The sequence below is a fragment of the Histoplasma capsulatum genome (assembly GCF_000150115.1).
Source record: "Histoplasma capsulatum G186AR genomic scaffold supercont2.10, whole genome shotgun sequence".
Classification (NCBI taxonomy): domain Eukaryota; kingdom Fungi; phylum Ascomycota; class Eurotiomycetes; order Onygenales; family Ajellomycetaceae; genus Histoplasma; species Histoplasma capsulatum.
Window position 1 is genome coordinate 619,821 of NW_025544810.1, and position 18,160 is coordinate 637,980.

The window sequence follows — 18,160 nt, forward strand, 5'->3', positions numbered from 1 at the left end:
ACCTCACCTTCTCCCGCCCACTTCCTCCACCTCTGTTTTTCAGTTTTCCCCTTTTATAGCTCTTCTATCTTCCCTCTCCAGTCATGCATGGGAGCAGGGGAGATCGCATGCAGGCAGGGCTCAGGCTCGTAACTCAGGCTGGTGAAAGGATAGGGAGCTCGATTGTATGAAGCTTGCGGGAGATCCCGCCTATAGTCTGATTGGAGCGGGGAGCGGCTAGGAAGGTGGTAGCATTTTATTTTGTATGTGTGTGATGCATCCACCTAGGCAACCATCACACAGTAACTGATTAGCGTTTGTGGAACGCATAGTGGAAGTACAGGATTTGCGAGAGTAGCAGGAGAATTAAGGCCGTTCGACGACTCAGGTACCGTGATATGTGCATGTACCGTGCACCCGCTATACAGACACACGGCCTCTTTCTTGAGGGAGGGCACGCCGCCAGGCGTGGGCGGAGCGAGGGTATATCTTCGAGAGACTGGGTTTGCGATCAACAGCCACTTAACGCGTGAGGATGGCGCCAGGGGGGTTCACCCTGTCGGTGGCATCAGGGCTGCATGCACATTTGAAAGTTGCCTGCTTTTACGACGGTGACCTTGAATATCCCCTGTTTCCAAATTTGGATGGATCATCCCCTTCCGCGCCCCTGAAGAATCCTTGCGTATATCGATTGATACCTCCCCGGTATCACTTTGATAGGTTTACAGAGGCTGTTATATTACAGCGTAGTTATACTTAACCTAAGCCCCCAACACTAAAGGATTTGATGATTACCACGGGTTGCTAGCTTGGAAAGTAGGTGATCATTAAACCTACAGAATTTGTATGTAACAATCAAACGGTAGCAGGCAGCAAATAATGCGGCGTTGAGAACAAAAACCAGCATGAGAAACGAAAGGGACGACAACTGAAGCCCAATACCCCACCAACACTGCTGAAAAGGAATAAATAACAAGTGGAAATGGAAAATAATCCGGTATAGCACACACGATCGAGGTCGAACCAGGTGGTCCAAAAAAAGAACAAAAGGGAGCAAGGATAGAAGAAAAGGGGGTTTGGCCCCAGATACATATTTCATCTATTTCATGTACAGTACAAAATAAACAAAGCAGCTCCCTGCAAACAGAGTGGAGCAAAGGAAATTTTGAAGAAACCAGAATTCACAAAACAAAACAAAACAAAACAAAGTTAAAGTAATGGTAATAGTATAGTTGATAGTAATAGTATTGATTAATAATAATTTATCTCCTCGGTTCCGTCACAATGCCCTCATACTCTCGCGACTTGATATAATCCAGTGTGCGCTGGAAATGGCGCTTCGGATTATCAAGACTGGAGTTTGGCACACCGTCATTCTGGCTGGTTTCGAGGTTCGAGTGGATGAGTTCGATGAGCCCGTTCAGGTACTTGGTAGTCACGGTCTCGTTCCCTTGATCGAAATAATATACGTAGCGGTTCAGAATTTCGACAAAAAGCTCCACGGATACTGCTGTGTCCATGCATGCGTCCGCGACTCGTAGAGCTCTTTGGAGGCATTCTAGAACGCGTTTGCCATCACGATATAGCTTTATGAATAGTACATCATGTTAGTCAACATGCACAAACAGTTGAGCAAAACGGAGTAACAAAAGTCATCGTTGGATTGAATATCTTACATCTTTCGCATCTTCGTCCTCTTTCTGCTGGTTCTCAACGGCCCACCAAAGATGACTTGCCAGGTACACTGCACGGCATTGATCCGGCTTCTTCAACAGTTTGCTACCGTGCAACGCAGCCTTGGTGATGAGCGTATCATAATTTTCTTTTCCAAATCCCCTCGTTCCGTGCAGTGCGCTCGCGAGAATGCATACAGCTTGGAACTGTGCTCGAGAATCACTTATGGAATCCTCGTAGATAGTGAATGCTTGTGCGAAAAATTCATAGCTGAATTCCTCGAAGCCACACTGGTCGGCCACTTGGCCACAAAGGACGAAGAGGCGAAGAGACAGCTCAGCACATCCGGGATTTACTCGTTGATATAAATTGCTGACGCATTTGTGCATGAATCGGTAGAGTGTGGAGGATTGTGCCTGCCAGTTATCATCATAATGTTCGCGCAGCTTATATTTACGAGCTAGCTTCAAGGAGGAAGTAATTAAAGCAGGGGTAGTGTATCGAATGCGTTCGTTTCCTTCTGAAAAAACTTTACCTGTCTCTTGCAGGAGCTTTTCGATTGATGGTCAGCACAGATACTACGATACCACATGGGCTAACACTCACCTTGAGCTGAGTGTCATTATCCGGGCCTTGGATGAAGTGGACAAGCCGTGCCAGCCATCCTTGTTCTTCAATTGTCTCTTCCGTCTCTCCTGAGCGCCGTTGTTGCGGAGCACCTGGATAGCCAATAGGCTGTTGAATACCCTCCTTTATTAAAACTCTCAATATCTGTAACACACCGTCCAGGTGTTCCGACGTCGAAATTATTGTCCGGTTTCGTAAAATCCCCCGAGCAATCTCGCCAGCAACAGCTCTTCGTGTGGAGTACGGCTGAGCCGCAAATAGTGGGATATAATTGGGGAGTGAAAGCGCTGTGAAAATAGAAATATATGCACGTATTGGCGCAAGGAGTAGATTTAAGAGATTTGACTGTGCAGCACTGGAATGCAGGTCAGCGGTATCGGCATACTCCAATGTCTTCTTCGTCGCATATTCGAGAACCTGGTCTACGTATTCTATACAAGAGGTTAATGGCGCAACTTGGACAACAAAAGTAGAACAACAACAAAGGCAATCGCATACCTAATCTCTCCGGGTAAATGTTCCTGTCTCTCATTAGTTAACGCCATTATCACAGGTGCAAAGCCCAACTTACAGTGCTAGATTCACCAGTGATACCGAGAGAGCTACCGTGTCTTGTATCGGAAGGTTTCTTGTTCTGACTAAGCTCACAACTTGTTCGAAGAATATTTCATAGAGCTTGATAGCGACTGGTAGTTTGGATTTCGATCCAACGTCCTCTTCACCATTGGCAACGGGTGAGTGTTCTTGTTCTCCATTTTCTGTGGCATCTGGTTCCTTGTTGGACTCTGTTGTTGTGTCGTCCTTATCCTCTCCAGAAACTTCCACATTAGTAACAGGTTTTGCCGCTTCGTTCTCCTTGGCTAACCGCAATTTTTCCAGCAATCTAGCAGTCGCTTCCTCTTCTGACTGCTTCTTTTTCTCAGGGGTATTGTTATTGTCCGAGTCTCGTGCCGCATAAGAAGATAAACGGTCCATTAAACCTATAACAATTTTCTTCATATCAACATGAGGGTTTAGTCTGGCAATGGCGGAGAGTAGGAGATCAAGAGTATGTAAATGGTATTCGTCTGGGAAGACCTTCGTCATTACTGTAGTATATATCCGGTCAGTAATCGGAACTCTCAATTTTAGCGACGGACGCGTCCTCACCTTCCAGCAGGTACTCCTGCGCCAATACATCACGGCATTGTACAACCTGTTCCAACAGAGGCTGGAGTATTATCGACTTATAAGTTTCCAGATCTACCAATTGGCTCAGTCGCACCAAGTTACTTCCAACCAGGAGCTCCAGCTCTTTCCTCTCCTGTGTCCTGATTTCTCGTTCCCTCGAATGACCCTGGTGTTGTAGCCTCACCCAAAGTTTATTCATCTCCACGAAATTAGTCAGAATGAAACTAATAGAATCTTGTATGTTGCCCTGCGGGCCGTCTTCGGTGCCGGTGGGTAGATGATCCTTGGCTTGGCCGGATAGATAATATCGCAGGAATAAACCACGGATTGGATGTTGAACACCTCTGCTCATTTCCATCATATCCTTCATGATCTCCTTGACCGGCGCATCCTCAATGCCCATATAAACAGTTCCGACAGTAATCATAAGATACAGGCGCGGGATGATATTTCCAGCATATTGCACTAGCTCGTACAAATCGGCGAGATGATTGACCGGGTGGTTCTCTTTGAGGTAGACGGATAGATGGCGGAGAGCATCATGAACAGCCATGTACAGTTCGTAGTATTGCTTTGGGCCGAGACTAGGGGTACGGAGTTCGGAAACAAATGTCGACCTGATATTGAGCGATGTCTGTCAGCATGTGAAGCTCTTGGAACTACCTGGTATGGTTCCCTTCTCATGTTGCTTTTGTCTACATACCCGCATTTCAACGCATCCATGAGCTTCCCCGGTGTCTCCAGACATCTTCGCATCATATGCGCCTGCTGTCGTACAACCCCGAGGGCATCTTCAAGCAAGCGGCTCTGTTCCTCTGGAACATTGGGCGGGCTCGCCATTGTGGCAGAAGCGGGACCAATGGGTCCAGAGTCTGTCAACTAAGCCCGGGAGTGTAGGCCGGGAATAGTTGTAAAGTCCAGCTATGTATTTTGGAATGCGAGCAACAGCAATTGTTCTACAGAGAAACAAAATTCAAAGAGAGTTAGTTGTCTTGTAGCAGAGTATCGTCGAGGTCTTTCGTGCTGCCTGGAGTTGGGGATGTTTGCTGGATGTTTGTTCCTGGTTGCTGACAATCCACACTATTCCGGAATGAGGTTCATCATATTTTTATCTTCGGTTGTTTTTGCGGTACAGCACAACATCGACAAATTATTAGGATTTTTTAAAAAAATACATCTAACTACACATTCGATTGCTTTCAGAATTATCAGAACTACCTAGGTGACGATACATATGCCATATGCCATATGACATCCTCCGCTTCCGACAAGACTATACGGTTCTCTGCGATAGTGCTCTCGCGCGGGGCTTTGTGGCGATGTAAAAGGCATACATTTGTGACTTCGTTTTATGAAGCGTGGTAACCTTGAAACAACCTGAATGCATCTCCCATGCGCCTGGGTGTATAAGACATAATAACAATAATAGGCTCTGAGGAAAGAATCAAGGAACATATTGGCTGCCAATATCTCCTTAACACTTCTCTCCAACACTGCCAGTGTTCAACCCCGCGAACCTCATCCTGAACCACCATTTGCACGCTCACATACCAGTTTGATACCATGGCGATCGAAGAGCACCATAAGGGACCAACCGTTCTTTTTTTTTTTTTTTTTTGAGAAGTAAAATTGACGAGTTAAAAGTTACTTTCTACACTTTTGGTTCTCTACTGTCTCCACGCAATCATCAATTTATGCTCTATTCAGCCAGCACTGGATTATCCTCTGCGGTTAGTTTTATGCTAGATTTTGCTACGGAGCGAACCACTTCCAGCTCCAGTTCAGTTATCTTAACCAAGACGGGGATACGAAACCCATTGAGCGTTGCTTGATTGCAGATGATGGCATTTCCGGGTGGACCTGAATACGTTAGTTAAGTGCGTTCTCAGAGGGAGGGAGGCTCTTGCACTGCCACTGGCACACTTCCTTTGAATTTCCAAAGTCAACTGGTCAGTACAGGCAGTGGACCTTTGGTCTTCAGGTTGGATGTGCCGAGTGGCAAGTCATTCGTATCTCCTTTCTGCAGCGCCACCACGTAAACGATTAACCACCCGGCCGAGTATTTCGAAACATTTACCCTATTGGTATCGCATAATAAAGGAAATGCGAGCTATATTGACAGGGGAAAGTAGTGCGAATCCCTCGGACGTTCCAATATCTAAAATCCGGAAGACAATTCTTCCTTATACAGTGATGACGCGGACTGTGGTAGGCACTAACTATAATCTTCTAGTGAAATGATCTAGTATTTGTAAAGATCTCCTTTAATTTCAATCCTAGTTAATGGATGATTACTTTTACATTTAAGCTTCGTCAAACAAAAGAATGAAGAAAACCCCATGATATATATCCCCAACACCTTCTCTAGAAATTTATGCGTTCCTCCCCTTCTTTCGAATTGGAATCATCCAAAGTGGTAGCATGGAAGATGCCTTTCGTACTGTTATTCTCCAGATTTCAAGAAAAAGGCATCATGCGCCGATAAATACCCGCCTTAACCTATGCATTACAAAGGAAATAAAAAAGGGAGAGATAACATATATATATATATAGAGAAAAAAAAAAATTACTGTCAAAAGCCCGCCACCCAGAGCAACTCACATTGATTTTCAACATTCATCCATTTCATCGGCCGTTAAGTCATCATGCGCATTCATTCCACTTGCGTCTTAATTTAGAAACCGGCTACTTGGCATTGGTACATGATATGTTCCATTCCTCGAGCCGTGTCTCGACAGGGGCAGGTGGGACGGAAGAGGGTAGGGAATTTTGAGCGCTGCGTGCGACGGCTGCGAAAAGCGCCGACCGGTTGGCCGCCCAGGTTGGAGGGCACCGAGTCGCTGGAAAGGGGATGCATGTGATGTGGTTGGATATGCATATGGTGCGGTTGGATATGGATAGTATGCGGTTGGATATGCATAGGATGTGGTTGGAGATGCAGATGTCGAAGGGGAAGATGTCGAAGGGCAAGATGTTATTTGAGGCGGAGAGGCTGGTGGCATAGTCGTCCGTGTGAAGAAGTTTGGCGTTTCACTTGATGTGCTCTGAGTTGATGTTGGTGTAGAAGTCTTAGTTACTGTGACCACGGAGGAGACTGTTTTTGTAACCGGAAAAGGAACTGTGACAAGGAGACCTGAGGGTGCGGCTGTTGCACTTGTCGTGCCACCACCACCAACGAGAACGACTGAGTATGACACTTGTCTCGGTTCGATTTGTTGTTGCCCCCTTCGAGATAACGGGAATGAATTTGCTATTGTAGAGAATATCGCCATGAATGATAGTATCGACACGCTGAGTTTCATGGTGAAACCCATTGCAGCCAATTTTCTAGCCAATTTTCTCGGAAAACTAAAGAAATCAGCTAAGATAGACGGCTAAATCGCACTCAACATCGTGGACAAGAGAAATAAAAAGGAGATTGCAAAATCTGCCGCAATAAAAGCTCCAAATTCATATTGCCCCATCGCTAAATTGCAGAGGCTGGGCTGTTGTTATTGTCAGTCCCGTACAGAGTAGATGGTAGTGAGATGGCTGGGAACCCAGCCATCGATTATTTTGCATTTCGTTCATTAGTTCACAGTCACATGAAATAGACATGGTGTAATAGTTAGAGATACAGTTCATTCCAATTATCATAAAGAGTGGAATTAGAATCCAGTTTCCCAGGGAATTTGGCAATTGTAAGATGTGGAAAAATAAAACGGTGTTGACACGAGCGCAAAAGGAGGTTGGCTGTGACAAGAGTTGGAGGTGGGGATCGGTGCCAAGACACCGTTGCCAAGCACCACACGTCCAAGACACCGGCGCACACGACGCAGATCATTCAAGCGGCTTGTTACAGTGTTCGGCCAATGGGGCAATAGAGCTCGATCACCACCAGCGCCATGCTGGTAGTCGAGGGGACGAACCAATCCAAACCCCCAACATATAGCGCGTACTCCAGAGTAATCGCGGCTTGCTTGACTAGAATATTCCGTGCGCAGTAGTATAGATATATGGAGAGTCCGTCGAACCCAAACGATCGACTAAATAAAGATACGAAGTCTCTAACAACCCGATCTCTCCGCCCCATGAGTGTAAATTGAAGTAGTACTACTCCTTGTGTGGTCATAACTAGTATGAGTAGATTACATAGAATTTTATTCACAAGTGACCACCTACCCATTATCCCATATATAAAATTGAAGAAATTATTATTTCTCTGAAAACTTGATAGCATATTGTGATTCTTCTTGTTTATGCTTTGCCATCTATTTCGAGAATGGCTGTGGGGAGGTAAATCATTTAACATCTTCAATTTGGGATGGAGAAAGGAGGTCGTTGTGGACTATGTACTTCGTAAACATGTGGAGAAAAATCATCAGTCTCCACCTCGAATAACGTCCTTCATCGAAGGGCCAAGTCCTCAACGCGGAGCAAACCACAACCCAGCCCAGCACATGCCCAGCCCGCACATGCTTTATTCGGGTTCCAACTAAGCGCAGTAACCGCAGTCTTCTCTTCAAAAGTCGCAATCGCAAGGTTCCCGTCACCCATCCTCCTATCCCCGGTCAGCTTTCTCACTAGTGTAGGTATTTCTGCCTTAAACCCGTCATAAAATTTGCTAACTCCGGGTCCCACAACACCGTCTTTTTGCTCAACGCTAACTTCTTCGTGCTTATTTGGAATCCATTGATGGCTAAACCATGTTTGTTGCCAGGTCTTTTCTTTGGGACTCATCAACCTGCGAAGTGGATTCGTGGCCGCGACATTGCCGCTTACATTACCGGCCAAAAAGCATGGGTGGCATAGAGTCGCTGGGGTAATGGCAGATACTAGATCGTACGTTTGTAATATGGAGGATGTAGAGAAAAACCGTCGGAGTGGCTGGATGCGGATAAATTCAGTGTCATCGGAGCAAATATACGTTCGCAAGAAGGGCGAATATGATACTTCATATGATCCCACCCGTGAACGTGAAGTCTCTGTTACATCTGCTCGCGGATCCAGGAGGGAAAAGAGTTTCGTTTTACCATCCATTCCAGTGGTGACAAGTATATGTGGATGTGTTGGATACGATGACGTTATATTGAGAATATAGGAAGTATGAATTGGAAAATATATGTATGGTGCAGGATTTGACACTGATTCGTTGGCATCAGATAGCGATGAGAGACTCCAAACTCCAACAAACCCACTGGCGGTGCCAACAGCGAGGTCGCTCGGCGACAGCCAACAAAAGCAGGTGCAAAGTGTCGATGGTAGTTTGGCTTCAAAAGCAGGAACGTGGACCTGGACTGTAACAGAATGGTTAGCCTTTGAATATCCGTATAGGAGAATGACTTTTGCGAACCATATTCCGTTTCGCTGGTCAACTTCTTTAATTGCACGTCCAAAACTTTGATGCTCCCATCTCCCCATGCACCAGCCAAAAGACCGATATTGAGCCCCTCAACAGTATCATCTCCTTCTCGCTTATCCCGGCCCATTGGACACCAGGATAGGCGTCTGATATCGCCAGCATCGGTGCATATTACTTGCCGTAGGCGCGGCTTGACAGCCATATCAAGTTGTTGGACATCGCTATTTTCTTTCGTAGATTCAAAGGACCAAATCTGTATTGCAGATGGATATGGCGGGGAAGGCATAAAAGCCGGAGGTCCCTGAGGCACAAGGTCCAGCGATTGTTTCTGCAAACCCGATATTGGGACAGCCACCGCAAGATATTGCGAACCACCCGTGCAGTTTGGTGCCCAAGATACACATTGAATCTTGTTACCCAAATTCAAAATCCACCCTTCGCGAGTTCTTCGCGACTGGGTTGCAGAACCACTCGGTATCCCCGACGCGAGTTCACTTTCAGGTGATAGAGGATCTTCAGTCCCCACCACCTCGGGGGTTTGCTTACCGAGGTTTTTCGGACGCCCTGGCCTTTCGCCTTTTGGCCTGATTTCACTCCATGACTGCCCAAAGTCCAGCGATTGGCCCACATCCAGCTCATAGACTTTCTGAGATGATGCAGGTCCAATTATCACAGTGTGCTTTTTCGTCCCCGGTCGGGGTATATATCGTTTTCCTTCCACAGCTGTGATGCTCACTGTTTGTTGTCTTTTGCGAAACCGGTCACTGGCATTTTCATTATAATACCAATCCCAGCCAGAGGTCGCCTCCTTTCGCAACATATCACCGCTCACGCCAAAAGCGGCTCCGATTTCATCAATAGTCATGCTGAACGCTTCCCGTAATGTATCACTACTGGGAAATGTCACATCCCTACGTTTTGTCCATCTAACCCTTGTATATACCATGGGCAACAGATCCTCATCGCTAGAACCGAACGTTAATTTCAGATAGGTCACTTTAGCGCCATGGGCTGATGACTTGTAAAGACCTCTTGAATGAGTAGCCATAGGATCCTGTTCATCGACGCGTCCAACTGGCCTTGATCGGGCCTTTCGTGCCTTGTCTGTTTCTTCCAAATCCGACCCCAAAGCAGAAACTATATCATCTTCTTCCACCATGCCTATTCATAAGTAAATATTGATTCCCCAGATCAATCGATTAGTAGCATAGTAGCACAGATCTTACGTTCAGCATCATTGTCTTGCTCTTCATACGCTTCATCGTCCCTACGTCGCGTCCCCCTGCGAACACTCCTCTTTGCACCCCGGCGTCCTGTGGCCACGACATTTGATATTTCGGTTTCTTCTTCCTCGTCGCTGGTTAATTGCTCGGGTTCTGAAGACCCGACCTGAAGCCCAGTAACTTCAAAGACGTCAGTGGTGTATTCTGGAACCGCAGTCCGTCGGCGAGTGGATCTCCTTATTGGCGAGGAAGCCATCAGACAGGCTAGGAGCAGGTAAGCGTTGCAGCTGACATCTATTGTTGAAAGAACTGTAATTAAATTAATCGTCAGTCTCCCTCATATCACTAGATTTACATCATTTCTGGGAACGTCCAACTAATCACTATCGTCGAATTGGTAGGGGGTGAGTGGTGCATGATTTTCGCTCCGAAATGTTGTCGAAGCTCAATATGAGCCGAAAAACGCCAGTCAGCAAGACCAAACAACATCCCAGTCCCTTAGCCCCTCAGCCCCCTCAACCACCCTCCAACCCCTGATCAATCAAGCATGCATGACCTTTCCAAGAATTCTTATATCTAGTGGTTCAACATCCCACAGGGTAGAATAATTTAGGTAGACAATGAGCAGCGTAATGAATGTCCTTCGTTTTTGGTTCTTTTAGGTGTTACGATTATTTTATTTCGAAATTACCGACACTCTCTACACCATGTTGAGTCAATTCAATGGAAGCTTTCAGCCGGGCATCCTTCATAATTATGTATGAAAGACCTTACCCTCTCAAGTGAATAGCATTGTTTATGAAGGACAATATGTAAGCTGACTATAGTATAAAACGCTATTAGGCACCACAACTTACGGCTTTTGAGTATGCAGCCGACCCAAATGCTAGAGGCTGCGAAACTAATAGCAAACCCCATAGTTTGCTATTTATCGGCGGGTTGGGTGACGGTTACTCCACCGTGCCATATCTCAACGATATCACCACAGCTCTCGAAGCTGAGAAATGGTCTGTGTTCTCAGTAGAACTCACCTCATCATACAAGGGATGGGGCTTGAGCAATCTAGGCAGTGACGTTGACGAGATTGGCAAATGTGTCGAGTACGTGAAGGAGTACAAATCCGCCAGTGAGCAGGAACCTGGCAAGATTGTGATCATGGGCCATTCTACTGGAAGCCAGGATGTGCTTCATTACCTCTATTCCCAAAATCCAGGGCCGGAAGCTACGACTCCACGACCCCCAGTGGACGGAGCTATTATGCAAGCTCCCGTTTCGGATCGAGAAGCCATACTCAATATCGTAAAATCGGGAAATGATCAAGACACCCCGGCGGAGCTGACTAAAATATATAACAATCTCATCTCCATGGCGAAGAGCGAAAAGACTCTTGGGGGGAAGGATGTCATCTTGCCAATTTGGATGGTAGGGAAGGTATACATCCCTGACACTGCCGTCTCTGCTACAAGGTTCCTTAGTTTGGCAAGTCCAGATAGCCCGGAAGCTCCAGGGGAAGACGATCTGTTTAGCTCTGATCTTACAGATGCTAGACTTCAAGAGACGTTTGGTATGATTTCGTCTAAGGGCCTGTTGAAGAAGTCACTTCTTGTTATGCCGGGCGGCGATGATGAATATGTGGCTCCGTGGATTGATAAGGAAAAGCTACTGGAAAGATGGAAGGCCGCAACGACGAAAGACTCGAAAAATCCCCACATCTGGTCCACAGATAGTGCCATAATTGTTGGAGCTAAGCATTCGCCGAGCGGGCCTGATCAAGCTCAACCGCGCAAGGATTTGGTTTCAAGGGTTAAAGCTTTTTTGGCCGATATTGAGAGACAGAACTGATATTTTCTAAGATGAATATCTACACCACTAGAGAAGCTGTGAAAGTTGATCTTTCCAGAGTGTTAGGGACAACAAATTACCGCAGGAATGCACTTAGATTCATGTAGTTCTTTCATGGCATATTGAATAGTGCCTCAGCCATGGTTTTTAAAGCAAAAAAAAAAAAAATGTATTGACAGGAACACTAAGCAACGGGATAATGTATATAACAGTGGAATTATGCGAAGGGTATGAGCAATCACTAAAATATGTTGGAGACATTCAACCTGGACCTAAGCCCATTTGCGCCCCTAAGCATCAGTTTCCTACTATCTGCTGCGTGGATATACAAAATAGGCGCTATTGCCTCGACCCTGCGTCAACCGGGAAAGGCAAAAAGAAAGAGCAAGGATCAAATGCAAGAAGCTGATTAGACCTTCAGCCAAAGTGTGAGGACCCCCTTTAAGTATTCTACGATCTCGTCCCCTCCAAGCTTGCTCTCGCCATAAAGACGATCAACAAATGTGATGGGGCATTCCTCGACCTTAAACCCCATGGCCTTAGCACGAACCATCATTTCCATTTGGAAAGTATACCCTTTGCTCTCCGTGCTTTTAATAACCTTCTCAAGAACGGGCTTCTTATATAATCGGAAACTTCCCGTCAGATCGCTGACTCCGGGCATCAACATCACGTCCGCAATCAAGTTGGCTCCCCGAGAGGTGAGCTTGCGGACCAGATCCCAGCCATACACTCCACCACGGAGATTCCCACGAGATGCATATCTAGTCCCTGTAACAATGTCGCAGTTCGTTTCCTTCTGTATTTTGATCATTTCGGGGATAAATTTAGGGTGGTGGCTAAAATCGGCGTCCATGATGATGACGAAGTTACCTGAGACCGATTTCAAGCCATGGACATATGCGGTTCCGAGACCTAGCTTCCCTTCACGGGGCCTCAGAACGATGTGCTCCGGTCCCCAAAGTGATTGAAGCTGTTTTGCGACTTCTAATGTTCCATCTGGAGATCCATCATCGACTATGATCACCTCCCAATCTAGTTTACTAAAAGAAGGATAAAAGACAAAATTAGCTTTCACACTGAGAAATTGCTAAGCACATAGGAGATTCCTACTTCTCTCTAAATGTCCTCTCAATCAGCCAGCAGATTATGGGTAGGTTCTTGCGTTCATTGTAGGTAGGGAGAATGACGGAGTATTTGTTGTTCTGTGAAGACATGGTGGTGTTTCCTCGACGAGAGCAAGGGGTATCGTAAAATTGGGAGACCAAATTCTGGTCCACGACTTGGAGGGTTGGACGGTACCGAGGGCCACGGGTGGGCATGCGGAACTCTGCTGTCTAATGGCTAAAGAGCAATGGAGACATCTAGAAAAGAGCAATAGGAACTTGCTGATGGTTAGTAAAAATACATGGGTGATGCTGATTCCGTTTTAGGGTAAGGGCGGGCTGCTTGGTCCATCCTCTTTGAGCTTATTGTGGCGGATGTAGTTAAAGCTTGTGAAAACAAAATGTTGCCAAGACTGAGGAACATATGAAATTTGAAGGTCTGATTTAAAATATAAATTCTTTGAGAGTGTAATCTTTCTTCATTATATTTTTAATTAAAATAATACAGAATTGAGGAACTTCTTTTAGAAATATATGACTTTTTAATCTCCTGATGTGGCAATCTGGCCTCCAAATTGTATGTTCGTCCAGTCTTGGCAACATTATCAACGTGGTTCACCGCCTGGCAGAATTCTGAACTTCTCAACCTCTCATTCTCCTCATTTCCTGTTTAGAGTTATTGTGTTATTGGGAAGCAATTACCAAGCAGCAAATTGTAAGCTCGCAGCGCAATGGACAGCCCAGGGGCTAAACATCGCAGTGCTCCAGTCAAGGGTACAGTACACAATATCCTGTCATCACCCTACATTATCAAGGGATATATTGCTGAGAGAAATGAATGCTCCATAGCTGCCCGGCCACGGAGCTCCACTAAAGGGCCCCTAGATGCTCCAGATGAGTACGATCCAATCTGCTCCGTACTTCCACTCCCTCTTCCAAGAATACCAGGCTAAGAAGAAGATGAACCAAGCTCTGCTACAGCTGCTACCGTATCTCCGAACCAACCGAATTCCTTCAATCTTCCAAGTCGCTCAAGGGCATCTCCGAATTCCCCGCATCGTTCGCTATCCACGTTTTCAACTATAGATACTATATCAGTTCCTGTGGATATCAACCTATCATACCTCCTGCGTCCTGACATTTACCATCCCCTCTCACTATTGGATATATCACCGGCTTTCCGTTCGGATATCCCTACGCCTGCTCCGAATGAACCTTTATCTACTTCCCTAGCTACCCTTGATAATCTCTTGAATGCTGGCCACTTCCTTCTTGCAGCTCATTTCTCAGCAGCTATTCTATCATCATCCGTGGTGGCTCACAACGACCACCATACGATATTTTCTCTCTTGTACATCCGACTTGCATGCTTAGAGCTGACCGGAAATACCCTTCTAGCAGCGCAGGAAGCGAAAGCGCTGGAGGATCTAAGTTCTGCGTTTTACATTGTCGATACCAAGCCGGAAAACGAGATGACAGCCAATGACACTGTTCCAGATGATCAAACTCGACATATTGTACCATGGCCTCTCCGTGTTCTTGCAGCGAGGTTACAAAGCATTGGATTCGGCGACTCAAGACGAGGCATTGCTGCCTTATACGAGCTTGGATTAGAAGCTAGAAAACATCTATCGCGCCAAGTGCTTGCGGGGGATGAAAGAGATATTTGGAAAACTAGATTGGCAGATTTGGGGATCAGAGTTGTGAATTCGTTAATAGAAATGAACGACTTAGACGCTGCGCGAAGGTCACTCGCAAACCTAAAAGCCCCACCCAAGGAGCAAGCTTTAACGACCACACGGATGGTGCTGTTATATCTCAAAGTTGGGGATGTTGAAACTGCTCGAAAACTGCTAGATAATACTCCAATCGAAGCGGATGGGGCTTTGCACTGTCTGTTAGATATGGCGGAAGGTCGATATGATGAAGCAGCTGCGGGGTGGGAGGCCCTTCGCGCAAGCCACATTGGACATGAGGATGCAGCTCTGATCATACAAAATCTCGCTGTGTGCTTATTATATACAGGAAAGCTAAATGAGGTAAGTTAGTCTTTGACCCAATGATTAGGGGTGATGACAGAACCTGATTTTATTACATCTCTATATAGTCCCGCGACCTCCTTGAATCGTTGGTAAACAACAATTATTCTTTCCAAAGTCTCACGTTCAATCTGGCAACTATATATGAACTATGTTCTGAAAAGTCTAGGCTTCTCAAATCCAACTTGACTGAAAGGATAGCCCAGCAGCCGCCGTCAAGATATCGGAATTGGGAAAAGCCGAATACGGATTTCAAGATATAATGACGCCTTTTGCCGTAGAGAATAATTCCTTATTTGCCAAATATGTTACAGTGTCAGGATATTCTGCTCACAAAAATCTACGCTTGTTGTACCATCATATATAAATACAATTCAATACCTACCTTAACACCGAAACTCCGCGCTTATGCGTCTAAAGGAAAGCCTTTCACAGACGGCAACTTGGCTGCAGATGACAAGTGCATTACGTTCCCGATCATGCCCGCGGCAGCCCAAATGTATATATCGTCAAAACAAAGCCCATTCTCATGGACTGTTACTTTTTGGATTCAACATTTGGCTTCCTAGCCCTTATCAGAACTTTATCACCCTCTCTCTTCCATCCCAAACCCTCCTTTTCCACCAGCGCTTCCCATGTCCAACCTTCATTTTCGCCGGCGCAGCATTCCACCAAATAATTCACGTCCACCGACAGATATGCTCTCCCGACCGCTTTCAATGCTCGCCTGCGCACACTGTCGACCACCCAATTCAACAACGCTTTTGTATATGCATTCTGGTTCCGTTTAGTTCTCCAAAATAACACCCAGTCGTCATGCATTATTCCTCTTAGAATACTGTCGACAGAATTATTACGATACCCGAATACTGCCTTTGCACGTGCTCGGAGCTGATATGCAGCCGACATATCGTCTTGTCGACAGGCATAGTCCAGGATCAAGTACGTCGTAAACTCGTGCAGCTCAGACGGGTCCAGTGGATTGGTAGACGAATGAAGGTGTTTCAGCAGGCGCTGCAAGGGGGGGTAGTATGACGGTGGGTGCTGAGCCAGGATTGATACGCGTATGCAGAATATGTGGACACGCTGGGAGAATGCGATGGGCGTTTTGGAGCTCGTTGCTAGAATGGCTTCCCGCAGTTTACGGAGCGAAAGAAGGAGAATAGAAAGTTCTTCAGCTGGTGTTGGATGCTGCTCTGATGGAACTGTGCTTTTGGTCCCCGCTGTTGGGGCAGCGGGTTTGATGGGTGGTTTTGGTGATCGGGACCGAGATCTAGCTCTAGACGCTGGCCTTATAGGTATAGGAACGGGAGGGTTCTTGGTTGGGTCTTCAGAGCGGTTTCTTGGAAGGGAGCTGAACGCGGCATCAAGGTTCCCGGAGTGGACATTGCAAAAGTGCACATATCTGTCCACAATCTTCTTATAGTACTGTTCTTGGGCCTTGGGATCTAGGAGTCTGCATAATACGTGTTGGTCAATGCCGGTCATGAAAGGGAAAAAACCATATTTCCCCGCCCTTCAGCATTTTGTACACAAAACCTACTTCGTATCTCCCTTTGACGTAAACCCAACCTGGCTAAGCGAATCTGCGGCCGTCTTATTTCCTCTGGGAGTAGGCTTTGATGGCCGCAACGTATCCTCCATTAGGAATTTCAGAAAGCAACCTCTGTTTGACTTGCAGTGAAGCACGATTCGGTCATGGTCCCGCCATCTAGCCTCCAGCCTCTGGTTTCGCGATGCCCGTTTGTGTCTGGTGGAATTTCTTCGCGAAGGGAAGCTTCGAACCTAAGCCCCTCCTCCATGTTTGTCCTGTTTGCATGAGGCTCAAGAGTTTATGGCCTAATTCTCAACATATTTTCTCAACAACTCAAACATCCTTGATTCATGACAGCGGGCAATGTTTGTGTCTAAAAGGAGGAAATCAAATGCCAGCTCGCAAGACGACCATAGGCATCCTTCCCGCGTGACAATTGACAAGTTTGTTACGGAGAAAGCAACGGACACAGCCGCCAAGATAGCATACAAGGCACGCCGGACGATTCATTGGGATGACTTGGAACATTGGCAACGGGATAACCACCTCATCCATACGGGATATCGGCCGGCATCCCGGTCCTTCATGGTGTCATTTCATTCATTGGGATATGTGCATAACGAAACCGTGAATATCTACACCCACCTGCTGCCAGCCATATCATCAGTACCATGTGGATTATACCTCTACAAAGCCATTTCCGCACGATATGATAGCGCTACGCATGGTGACGTGCTCGTATTTAGCTGCTTCTTTGCCGGGGCCGCTTTCTGTCTTGGTATGAGTTCCATGTACCACACGATATCCAACCATTCTCCCGCAGTCGCGCGCATTGGAAACGCTATGGACTACATTGGCATCGTCGGCTTGATCACAGGCAGTTTTATCCCAAGCGTGTATTATGGCTTCTACTGCGTGTCCAGATTCAAGAAAATATATTGGACAATGATATTGCTGATCGGGGCTGGGTGCACTATCATCTCGATCATGCCACGCTTTAGAACTCCTCCCTGGCGGCCGTTCCGTGCTGGCATGTTTGTTTCCATGGGACTCTCCGCCGTCTTTCCGGTGCTACATGGTGTATCGATCTTTGGGGTGGAATTGATGTTGAAGCAAATCGGTCTATTCTGGCTCGTGCTGCAGGGCGCTTTGTATATAATCGGAGCGGCTGTATATGCTGCGCGAGTGCCCGAGCGATGGTATCCTGGCGGGTTTGATATCCTAGGCAGCTCTCATCAGATATTCCACGTCCTTGTTGTTTTGGCAGCGATCTCACATTTGACCGGCCTTCTGCAAGCGTTTGACTATCGGCATAGCGGTCTAGCGTTATCATGTTTATAATTTTTTGAGAAAAGCAGCTCATAATATACTATGTGTTTTATACCAAATTTTTCTGGGGCGCCTTGATATAGCCGAATTTAAGTTTCAACCAGGAACCCAGAACCTGATGCTAACCGTCGGCAAAATTCCGTGATTTCAACTCCAATTCCCATACTCCTCGTACCGGAACCGAGCACTCTCTAATCGTGCTTTGTATATGCCTCTCCGGTCGTTTGCCAGTGTCGGAAGCGGCAATTGGCTGTTCCTCGGCTGCCAGCACTTCCAGGCTAACTGTAATCCCCCGC

At 46.4% G+C, this 18,160-nt stretch overlaps 8 protein-coding genes across 8 annotated transcripts; 3 read left to right on the plus strand and 5 right to left on the minus strand.

Moving 5' to 3' along the window:
* Positions 1 to 1,040: 1,040 nt before the first annotated feature.
* HCBG_06861 (vacuolar sorting-associated protein) lies at positions 1,041 to 4,290 on the minus strand (the record flags this gene model as incomplete). Its single annotated transcript, XM_045433910.1, has 7 exons — positions 1,041 to 1,565; positions 1,656 to 2,204; positions 2,260 to 2,711; positions 2,779 to 2,801; positions 2,852 to 3,368; positions 3,430 to 4,067; positions 4,154 to 4,290. 7 exons carry the CDS (start codon positions 4,288 to 4,290, stop codon positions 1,242 to 1,244), a joined length of 2,640 nt encoding a protein of 879 aa, XP_045285391.1.
* A 1,721-nt stretch (positions 4,291 to 6,011) lies between these two features.
* Positions 6,012 to 6,792, minus strand: HCBG_06862 (uncharacterized protein; the record flags this gene model as incomplete). The annotated part of the gene is made up of 1 exon (XM_045433911.1): positions 6,012 to 6,792. The coding sequence occupies one exon, from the start codon at positions 6,762 to 6,764 to the stop codon at positions 6,120 to 6,122; it is 645 nt and encodes a 214-aa protein (XP_045285392.1).
* Positions 6,793 to 7,836: 1,044 nt separating this feature from the next.
* Positions 7,837 to 10,406, minus strand: HCBG_06863 (uncharacterized protein; the record flags this gene model as incomplete). Its single annotated transcript, XM_045433912.1, has 3 exons — positions 7,837 to 8,726; positions 8,783 to 9,952; positions 10,018 to 10,406. 3 exons carry the CDS (start codon positions 10,268 to 10,270, stop codon positions 7,837 to 7,839), a joined length of 2,313 nt encoding a protein of 770 aa, XP_045285393.1.
* Positions 10,407 to 10,721: 315 nt separating this feature from the next.
* HCBG_06864 (dolichol-phosphate mannosyltransferase) lies at positions 10,722 to 11,856 on the plus strand (the record flags this gene model as incomplete). The annotated part of the gene is made up of 2 exons (XM_045433913.1): positions 10,722 to 10,772; positions 10,858 to 11,856. The coding sequence occupies 2 exons, from the start codon at positions 10,722 to 10,724 to the stop codon at positions 11,854 to 11,856; spliced, it is 1,050 nt and encodes a 349-aa protein (XP_045285394.1).
* Positions 11,857 to 12,265: 409 nt separating this feature from the next.
* Positions 12,266 to 13,073, minus strand: HCBG_06865 (dolichol-phosphate mannose synthase; the record flags this gene model as incomplete). Its single annotated transcript, XM_045433914.1, has 2 exons — positions 12,266 to 12,899; positions 12,970 to 13,073. 2 exons carry the CDS (start codon positions 13,071 to 13,073, stop codon positions 12,266 to 12,268), a joined length of 738 nt encoding a protein of 245 aa, XP_045285395.1.
* Positions 13,074 to 13,693: 620 nt separating this feature from the next.
* HCBG_06866 (uncharacterized protein) lies at positions 13,694 to 15,264 on the plus strand (the record flags this gene model as incomplete). Its single annotated transcript, XM_045433915.1, has 4 exons — positions 13,694 to 13,741; positions 13,848 to 14,021; positions 14,369 to 15,001; positions 15,070 to 15,264. 4 exons carry the CDS (start codon positions 13,694 to 13,696, stop codon positions 15,262 to 15,264), a joined length of 1,050 nt encoding a protein of 349 aa, XP_045285396.1.
* HCBG_06867 (uncharacterized protein) lies at positions 15,193 to 16,723 on the minus strand (the record flags this gene model as incomplete). The annotated part of the gene is made up of 2 exons (XM_045433916.1): positions 15,193 to 16,457; positions 16,545 to 16,723. 2 exons carry the CDS (start codon positions 16,643 to 16,645, stop codon positions 15,539 to 15,541), a joined length of 1,020 nt encoding a protein of 339 aa, XP_045285397.1.
* Positions 16,724 to 16,898: 175 nt separating this feature from the next.
* HCBG_06868 (hemolysin-III family protein) lies at positions 16,899 to 17,876 on the plus strand (the record flags this gene model as incomplete). Its single annotated transcript, XM_045433917.1, has 1 exon — positions 16,899 to 17,876. The coding sequence occupies one exon, from the start codon at positions 16,899 to 16,901 to the stop codon at positions 17,874 to 17,876; it is 978 nt and encodes a 325-aa protein (XP_045285398.1).
* Between the last annotated feature and the right edge of the window lie 284 nt (positions 17,877 to 18,160).